General features: G+C 40.4%; 1 protein-coding gene and 1 pseudogene across 1 annotated transcript; one reads left to right on the top strand and one right to left on the bottom strand.

Moving 5' to 3' along the window:
* Positions 1 to 2,619: 2,619 nt before the first annotated feature.
* Tm4sf19 (transmembrane 4 L six family member 19) lies at positions 2,620 to 7,233 on the bottom strand. The gene is made up of 4 exons (XM_015487283.2): positions 7,012 to 7,233; positions 5,812 to 5,889; positions 3,664 to 3,833; positions 2,620 to 3,105 (listed from the first exon to the last, which is right to left on the bottom strand). The coding sequence occupies exons 1-4, from the start codon at positions 7,210 to 7,212 to the stop codon at positions 2,925 to 2,927; spliced, it is 630 nt and encodes a 209-aa protein (XP_015342769.1). The 5' UTR covers positions 7,213 to 7,233; the 3' UTR covers positions 2,620 to 2,924.
* A 1,379-nt stretch (positions 7,234 to 8,612) lies between these two features.
* On the top strand, positions 8,613 to 8,916 carry LOC107143093 (annotated as a pseudogene).
* Positions 8,917 to 9,691: the final 775 nt, after the last annotated feature.

Consider the following 9,691-nt stretch of genomic DNA (forward strand, 5'->3'; position numbering starts at 1 on the left):
CTGAGCTATATCCCCAGCAGGCTTTTTTAATTCTTGATAAAATGTTAAGGTTTTCTTCAGACAAGTCACACATAAACTCATAGGATTATTCCTACATAATACATATTTTTTATTAATCCTGTTCTGCACTGTTTTACAACCAACAGAAACCCCTCTTAATGCCATTCTATGCATGTAGAATACTAGAATAACTGAAAACACTGTCCATTTTACCCAATAAAAAATTACTACATAAATTTTGAAAAAAAAAATTTAGTTGTCAATGGACCTTTATTTTATTTATTTATATGTGGTGCTGAGAATCGAATCCAGTGCCTCACACGTGCTGGGCAAGCACTCTACCACTGAGGTACAAACCCAGCCCCTACATGAATTTTTTTCAATCACATGTAACCAAAGTTCCTGGTTTCCAACACTACATTCGCTAAGAATGAAATTTGGCAATATGGTTTCCAACAACAGAAAAAGGGCTTGGGAAATTGTTTAAAAATATGTTTCTCGTGAAGATGATAGAAATTAGTGATTAGCCATGGATCCTGCAGACTTAGCTGACTGCCCTCTTCCGGCAAGCTAATACTGTCTAAGAGCATCTGGACAGTACATAGGAAGGACTTTGTACATACTAACATACTAAGCACATACTCTACCACCATCACCAGCCCTTAATCATCTTTAAAATCTCCATTAATTGGGGCTGGGGTTGTGGCTCAGCAGTAAAGTGCTTGCCTAGGACGTGTGAGGCCCTGGGTTCAATCATCAGCACCAAATATAAATAAATAAAATAAAGGTATTTTTTTAAAAATCTCCATTAATTGTATGAAGGTATTAGTACACAATGGATCAGGCACATTCCAGCCACAACCCTGAAACTAAATCAGCCAACAGAGAAATGTGAGACTAACACAGCAGGACTCCTTGGATGTCATATGGGATATGATGTGGTGTCTGGTTTTCAGGACTCTCTGCCTGCTCAAGAGCAGTGCCTCCTTTTGTCCTTGACAATTCTGTCTGTCCATCTTTACCATCCAAGGCAGGCCTCCCGTCCCCACCCAGAGAGGAGAGGGTAAAAGGGTGTTTTGAGGGATCTGACTCCTACAAGCTCTGCTAGTTTGACTGTTGCATAACAGGACCATGCTCCTGAGCCCTGGGAACAGAGGAACCACTGAGTTCTGGAGGCCTCTGGTGCTTCCATCTCTCTTCATTGACCTGGGACAATGTGGGAATGGAGCAGGATCAATCCTAAAGTGGGAGAGCAGGAGGTCCTGTGACTTCTAGTTTCTCATAAAAGCAACTATGATCTCACAGTTCTCACCACACCAGCCTTGGTCTCCCCTGCCTGCCTCTGAGCAAGTCATTCCCTCTGCTGAGGCAACCCTCCCTCCCCTTTTTACTGGGCCAACTTGAAAGAATCATCTCAGATTCAACCAAGGCCTTCCTTGTTCTCTCCCTGAAGTTCCTACCCATCTCTCTTGCATCCTGAGTTGAACTCTGATGTAGTCTTTGCCATATAATGTTCAAATTATTGATAAACTTGTTTCCCTAACCTGATCATGAGCTCTTCAGGAGCAGGGCAGGGTCCAAGGGCAAGGACCATACCTTGGTCACCTTTAGATCAGATTTGTACCATGTGTGGCAGTGCCAAGCACATAGTGGGTACTCAATATATACTCTCTGTAGAACTCTACTCAACACTATAATGAAAAGGAGTCTGCTAGTGCCGCCATAACCTCAGCACCATAGAGTGGGTGGCTTAAATGACAGAAATGTCTCTTCTGAAAGTTCTGAAGCCTAGAAGTTTCAAGATCTAGATGATAGCAGATTTGATTTCTATGAAGGCCTCTCTCTCTGGATTGCAGATGAATGCCTTCTTGCTGTCCTATATGGCTTTTTTCTCTTTTTTATTTTTTATTTTTTTAGTTATACATGGACACAATATCTTTATTTTGTTTATTTATTTTTATGTGGTGCTAAGGATCAAGCCCAGTGCCTCACATATGTGAGGCAAGCACTCTGCCACTGAGCCACAACCCCAGCCCCTCATATGGCCTTTTTCTTTGTGTTCACACAAAGAGAGAGAGAAAGAGATCTCTTCCTCTTATAAGGACACCAGTCCTCTTGGAACAGGGTCCCACTTTTTTGGGGGGTGAGTACTGGGGCTTGACTCAGGGGCACTCAACCACTGAGCCAGTCCCCAGCCCTATTTTTGTATTTTATTTGGAGACAGGATCTCACTGAGTTGCTTAGTGCCTCACTTTTTGCTGAGGTTGGCTTTGAACTCAAGATTCTCCTGCCTCAGCCTCCTGAGCCAAGCAGCTGGGATTACAGGTGGGTGCCACCACTCCCTGCTAGAGTTCTACTTTTATGATCATTTAACCTTAATTATCATGTCAAAAGCCCATCTCCAATGTAGTCACTTTGGGGATAAAGACTTCAACTTAGGAATTTGGGGGAAATAATTCAGTCAATAACAACTGGTGAACTTGAGTTTAGAAAATAAAAGGTCAGGTGCTGACTGCACCTTAACCTAACTTGTGTGCTTTTGGGTAAATAAGTTTGTTATTCTCTGGGAGCCTTGACTACTCTATCTGTAACATGTGGCCAAATTTTATGGGGTTGTTGAGAGGCTGAAATTATATCATGCTGGAGGCATTTTATGGTCAATATAACATCACAACATATACATTATATGTTTCTATCCAACAGTAATGACTTAATTATTCCTTCCTTTACGGTATCATCTTAAAGTATACTATGGGATTTTAAATGCATTATATCATTCTTCCTATATGCAAGGATTATTGTTGATATCATTATTACAGGAATACTTAAAAGGGAAGTTTGTTTATAATTCATACCTACTACTCTCAGAAAGGAGTCAGGGCAGCTTATGATAAAATCACCACTGCATGAAAGAGTGTTACCTGTCACTTCTCACACAGGCTGCAAAACAGGCCAAGGAAGCTGTTGATGAAATGAATGACCACCAGGAGAAGCTGGAAGAGGCTGATGCACAGAAGTGTGGAGAAGAAGGACACGTGCCAAACGACAGCTTTAGAGGGCTCCCGACAGACAGAGTTCCAGAGAGAATGGTCATATAAATAATTCCTACCCAAAAAATAAAAATAAAGGGGTCAGGAGTAGGGGAATAAGTATATCCAAAAAAGCAATCACAATAGAAATCTGAGGCCTTGCCTGGCTCAGGTCACAGAACTGGATTTGCTAAGGTGACTTTTACTACTGCACTTAAATTTCTGAGTATCAGAGTAAGGAGATGCTAGAATGTGTGAACAAAATGAGGTTTTGTTTGTTTGTTTACCAGGGATTGAACCGAGGGGTACTTAGTCACTGAGCCACATTCGCAGCCCTTTTTTATATTTTATTTAAAGACAAGGTCTTGCTGAGTTGCTTAGGGCCCCGCTAAATTTCTGAGGCTAGCTTTTAACTTGTGATCCTCCTGCCTCAGCCTCTCAAGCTGCTGTGATTACAGGCATGCACCACTATGCCCAGTCAAAACTGAATTTGTAACTATAGTCCATTCCATCTCTGTGTTATTCTCCCTCCCTCCCTCTCTCCCACCCCCACCTCTCTCTCTCTCTCTCTCTCTCTCTCTCTATCTATCTATCTATCTCTCGGAAAAGACTTCAAATCCACAACTCTATTTACCTGTTATGCATGTCTTTGAATGGGTAGCCATATTTCCAAGCTTGTGTCTGATTGAAGAATGAGACGTCAAACATGCAAAAAGGACCATCTTTCAGGGCTACTCCAGAAGTGATAAAGCAAATCAAGGCTCCAAGCAAAGCCAGGCCACTTGAAAACAGAGCAGTGAGTAACTGTAGAGGGAGGAAGCAAATAGAGTTGACACAGCAGCATGGCAAGGTGGTTTTAGGGGTGAACTGGACAAGTCTAACTTATCTGGTGTTTGGTCTTTCTCCCATCCTATCACAGGGGGATAATTCTACCCATGACACTTCCTTTAGAAGCATGACCAAGATGAGGTGGATGGTGAGGGGTCCCTGGGTAGAGCCAGGAAGAGAGAGGGGAGAAAGGCCCAAAAAAGAAAAACATAGTCACTTGGATTTGGGTCTCCCTGACTCCACTGGCTATTTGGAGCCTTTCGTATTGGCATAAAAACCTTTGTACACAGAACTGGGTATGGAGGCACCTGCCTAAAAATCCCAGCTACTCAGGAGGCTGAGGGCAGGAGAATTGAAAGTTTCAGGTTAGCCTCAGCAAATTAGTGAGACCCTGTCTCAAAATTTAAAAATAAAAAGGCTGAGGATGTAGCTCAGTGATAGAGAGCCCCTGGATTCAGTTCTCAGTACTGAACATTTTGTACACAGACTATAGTCATTTGGCCTCTGGGTTAAAGGGGCAGACTGGTCATTGCATGCCCACTTCTTGTAACAGTGGTCTACTTTATGCTTTGAATAAAACAGTGGTCCACTTTATGCTGATCTGCCACTGCAACTTATTTTTAAAGCAAACATGTTTTTTTCTCTTCCTCTCTCACTTCTTCTCCCTAATCTCTCTCCCTTTCTCATCTCAGGGGAAACAGGATTATATTTCTTCCCCATCCTAGACAGAGATATCTGTCCTTGAGTCCTCACCTATCATAGGAATATAAGTAATCCAGACTTTGGGAATGTCATCAGCAGATCTCAGAAATGACTACCTCCCAAATTAACAAGTGAATTACAACTCCAACAGAGAACATGTAGAATGTGGTCTTCGAATCACCTCTTCAAAAGCCATCCCCCCCCCCAATTCCTGCTGATGGGCAGAATCACAGCCTCTGGACAGGAGTTCCCTGTGTTTCTCCTGTGCTAAAAGAGCAATAAGACTTCTTTTTCCTTTTTCTCAAAACCATGTCCTTATTATTGGATTGGCATCAGAGACAAGGACTGAGCTTTCCGTAACAGTACTTACAAACTCAGGATGAATTAGTCTGATGTAAACAGTGGGCAAGTTTTCTCAAACTGTGGTCTCTGAATTTGTTTGCAATCAAAATCTGGGGATGGTTCAGTAGTCTGTGTTTTAACGGGCCCAGCAGAAGGTTTTTCTTTCTTTTTTTTTTTTTTCCCCAGTGCTGGGGATGGAAGCAAGGGCCTCCTGCATGCCAGGCAAGCACTCTACCACTGAGCTACATCCCCAGGTCCCCAGCAGAGAATTTTGATGTAAATTCAAGGTTAAGAACTACTTGCCTATCGCAAAGCCAGATATAACTGAGAACATGATGAATAAAATGCCTAGGTCTTTATATTTATTTCTTTAACATATAACTGAATCAGTGGGATCCCAATATGTAGACTGCAGGTATCAAGAGCAGGGTGCAAGATTATAGGCCTCTGTATTAGAACCTAGTGATTTGATAATCTCTGGACAACCTTCCAGTTCTAAGAAAATAACACATAGTTAGATGAGATGTACACCTACCACTGTAGCACTCAAGTGTTCTACCACTAAGCTACATCCCCATCCCTCTAAGAAAATATTAATTAAGATAGCCAGGAAACTTTCTGTCAAAGACACATGATTACAATGTATAGAACTCATGTCCATATTGTTCAATAAGCTAAAGAAAATTACAGTTTCTCACATTGCTACCTACATTTGTGGTTCATTAAGCACTCAATTTTACAGATGAGGACCTGGGGCTGGAAGGGTCAGACAACTGTACCCAAGAGCTTAGAATTATGAAGGACCTGATTTAAAGCTTCAAGACTGAAATTGCCCCTTGACTACTCTGCTTCCAGAGTAAGAGAATGTGGGAACATTCCAGGTATCAGAAGAATGAAATCTAATGCTTACACTTAGACAGGGTACACTTTTACTGAAACAGCAATATCTCCATCCCATCACAGAGATGAGGGTAGCTGCAGTGAGTACCTGGAGAGAGGAAAAGAATGTTAAGAAGAGACTGGGTAATTTACATCTCTGCTTCGAGCTGCTGCCTACAGCCACTGAAATTGACCATACAATTGAGGGCTGGCCACTTCACAACAACTCAATTGTCCTATTGGCTGATTGTCCAGACCCAGTTTGGGATGACTGTCCTGATCTTATGTTATGTGAATACTAATGTTCACAACAGCTTGCCTGGATCCAAGCTAAAATACAGCAACCCTTAACAAGTCCTCGCATCCCTTGTAGTGTCTATGGGCCCCGAGACCAGCTTTTTGAAACAAGTTTGTTGTACTTTTTTTCCCCAAGAATCAAAACATTCCTCCCCCTCTAAGATAGAGACCACACATAGGGAAAAAGGGCTAACAAACACCTGGGCCTTAACTCATGGCCTGACAGCCATTAAAAGATAGTACAAGTTTTTCCCTCTGCTCTCCCACATTTATCCCCCACCAAAAAACAAAACAACAACAACAAAACAATCTTATCAGCTTCAGAGACCAAGTACATCATTAGGGCCAGGAAGCTCTTGCCATGACTCCCCAAGGACAAACGACATAAAGGATAAAAACTGTTGTGAAGCCACCAGAACAAATTCCCAGGGCCCTTAACTTGTAACTGGCCATGATTTGTGTTCTCTTCTATTTTCCACCAATGTGTTCTCTGAACAGCTATTTCAGTTCATCCTTATCACAAGACAGAATGGGATACAGAATGTGGCATCCTCAGAATCATAGTGCCCACATAGGAAAATAAAAATGCACCTTTGAAATGTACTTAAAGACAATGAAGTTTCCTAAACCTTCTCTCCCCCCTTGCAAACAGCCCTTTCACCTGAATAAAACTCTTTCCCTTTGTTCTGAGGCCAGCCTGACACTCTACTGTAGGGGCTGTCTCCCTTCTCTTAAGAGAAGCCCTAATTGGAAAAAAGAGAGAGAGAGAGAGAGAGAGAGAGAGAGAGAGAGAGAGAGAGAAGCCCTAATAAAAGCTTTGAATATATGTTATCTCACTGACTTGTGTTCCTGTGTTTGTCATCACCACCACCTTCCAGTTCCACCCCTGGGGGATGTTTAGGGAATTCACACTCAGGGAACCGCACACACTTACCATGAGACCTCCTCCCCAAAGCCCAGAGCCCAGCATGGCATGCCTGCCAATGAGACCCCTCAGCAGATAGGTCACATCCCAATTAGGAAAGAGGAGTGCCACATTGGTCCCAGCAGCAAACAGGGCTGCAGTCCCCAGGCTCAGCCCCAGGATGCGGGAACAGGTTCTCGAGCATGCCATTGTGCAGGAAGGGGACAGCATCCTGGAACTGATGGAAAGAGAATCACAATGGAGCACAAGTTAGAGGAACCCTCAGAGAACGTAGTGAGGCGAAGAAAATAGAGTGCCAGGGTCAGTCAAGGAGAGATGAGAAATTTCCTTAAACACTCTCTCCTTTATAATTCTTTCCTAATGAATAGGATTTAATTGCTCCATTTTCTGCCAACTCCTACTTACACACAGACACACATTCCACGTTCCATCATATTTTGTTTGCTTTGTATCACACCCAGTGATTATTTCTACTTGGTAAAGAAAAATGCATTTTTAAAAGTGTCACCATACCTTGTCTTAGTACTTTTTTTTTTTTTTTGTACTGGGGATTGAACCCAGAGGCATTTTACCACTAGGCCACATCCCCAGCCTTTTTAAAATTTTTTATTATATTTATAATCCTTCTTAGACTCCCAAGTTGCTAGGATTACAGGCATGTGCCACCACACCCAGCTTGTCTTAGCACTTTTGTTCAATATTGTAGAAGAAATCCAATCTAGTACAGTAAGAAAATAATAGAAGCAAAATCTGTACCAATAGGATGGGGCCGGGTTTGTAGCTCAGTGGTAGAGTGCTCGCCTACCATACATGAGGCATTGGGTTCAATCCTCAGCACCACATAAATGTAAAATAAAGATATTGTGTCCTATTTTAAAACTAAAAAATAAATATTTAAAAAATATTCACCAATAGGAAAGAAAGAAATAGCATTGCCATTATTCACAAATAATATGATCACACATACAGAAAAATCCCAAGCAAGCTACCAAAAACTAGTTCCTAGAACCAATGGGGAATTTATCAAGGTCATAAAATAAAAGATTAATATTCTATTGTATTTCTATACACAAGCAAGGACATATTGAAATTTAAAAAGTTATAATAACAATAACATTAAACATAAGTACTTTATAAGTTTAACAAAATATCTGCAAGATACATATACTCAGAATTGCCAAGAAAAATTAAAAAATTAAGGAATACCTAAATAAATGGAGGAATATACCATGTTCATGGATTCAAAGACTCAATATCATTGACAAGTTAATTTTCACTAAATTGATGCTTAGATTCAAACAGGCAAAATCCTAGTAGAATTTTGTTATAGAAATTGACAAGCTATAACTGGGTTTGTAGCTCAGTGGTTGAGTGCTTGCCTCACATGTGTGAGGCACTGGATTTGAACCTCAGCACCACATAAAATAAATAAATACATAAAACAAAGATATTTTTAAAAAATAACAAAAGAAATCGACAAGCTAAACCCAAATTAGATAACAATACAAAGGACTTAGGTTAACTGATACAATTTTTAAAAAGAACAAATTTGGAGAACTCATACAATGTGATTTCAAGACTTAGCATGTGATTTCAAGACTTAACATGGCATGGCCAATTATGGCTTAGCAAAGCCAGTTAATACTATTACTAGCCTGTGACAGTGGCTTCCCCTAGAGCTTGTAGACAAGGGTATTATAGGATCAGAAATTAACATTGTAATGAAGAATGATAAGAAATTATTGTTATGTTCTTAGATTTGATGACTTTGTCAATATGGTGCTGGAAAATATCACTGAGTTTGAAATCACACCAGAAGGAAGAAGGATAACTAAACCAGATCAGATTTTGCTAAATGTAACAATGCTCATTCCTGGAGGAAAAGGACCTGAAGTAACAAACACATTTTCTTGACTTATGCTAGATTTTATTTTGTTTTAGAATGGCAACAAAACAGAATTTAAAAATTTTTAAAAATCTTTTAAATTTTAGTTTCTCTAAAGCTAAGTTTCCCATTAAAGGGATATAATTTTTAAATTATATATACCACTTTTTAAATTAAATCATTATTGCCTTGGGAAAAGAAAAAGGAGTGTTTGTTTGTTTGGTATTGGGGACTGACCCAAGGGTGCTTTGCCACTGAGCTACATCGCAAGCTTTTTTTATTTTTTATTTTAGGACAGGGTCTCACTAAGTTGCTTAGGACCTCACTAAATTGCTGAGGCTGGCCTCCAATTTGCAATCCTTCTGCCTCAGCTTGCCAAGCCACTGGGATAATAGGTGTGCATCACTACATCTGGGAGGAGTTCATTTTTTGAAAACCAAAAACTTAAGGTGGTTTTTGTTAACTGTTAGGAAAAAAAAAAAAGACTTATTATAAAGCTATAATAATTAAAATAGTAAATTCATGACATAAAGAAAGGTATATAGATTACTGGGACAGACTAAAGAGTTCAGAACTAGACCTCCACGGTATTATAAATGATTTTTTGAAAGGATGATAAAACAGTGGGAAAAGGATAGTCTCTTCAACAAATGGTGCTGGATCAATACATAAACAAACAAACAAAAAAATCCTGTATCTAAGATATTTAGATAAGGGATGTGGCTCAGTGGTTAAGCGTCCCTGGGTTCAATCCTGGGTACCTTCCTCTCATCTCTTCACCCCACCCCACCCCACCCCCCCAAA

This window comes from Marmota marmota, unplaced genomic scaffold, assembly GCF_001458135.2.
Source record: "Marmota marmota marmota unplaced genomic scaffold, marMar, whole genome shotgun sequence".
Taxonomy (NCBI): Eukaryota; Metazoa; Chordata; class Mammalia; order Rodentia; family Sciuridae; genus Marmota; species Marmota marmota.

Coding starts and splice junctions, on each gene's coding strand:
- Tm4sf19 (XM_015487283.2), bottom strand. CDS start 7,212: ATGCTGTCCCCTTCCTGCACAATGGCATGCTCGAGAACCTGTTCCCGC. Junction 3,834..5,811: donor AAAGTGTACCCTGTCTAAGT/GTAAGCATTAGA, acceptor CTCCCTCTACAG/TTACTCACTGCTCTGTTTTC. Junction 3,106..3,663: donor TTCAAAGACATGCATAACAG/GTAAATAGAGTT, acceptor TTTTTTGGGTAG/GAATTATTTATATGACCATT.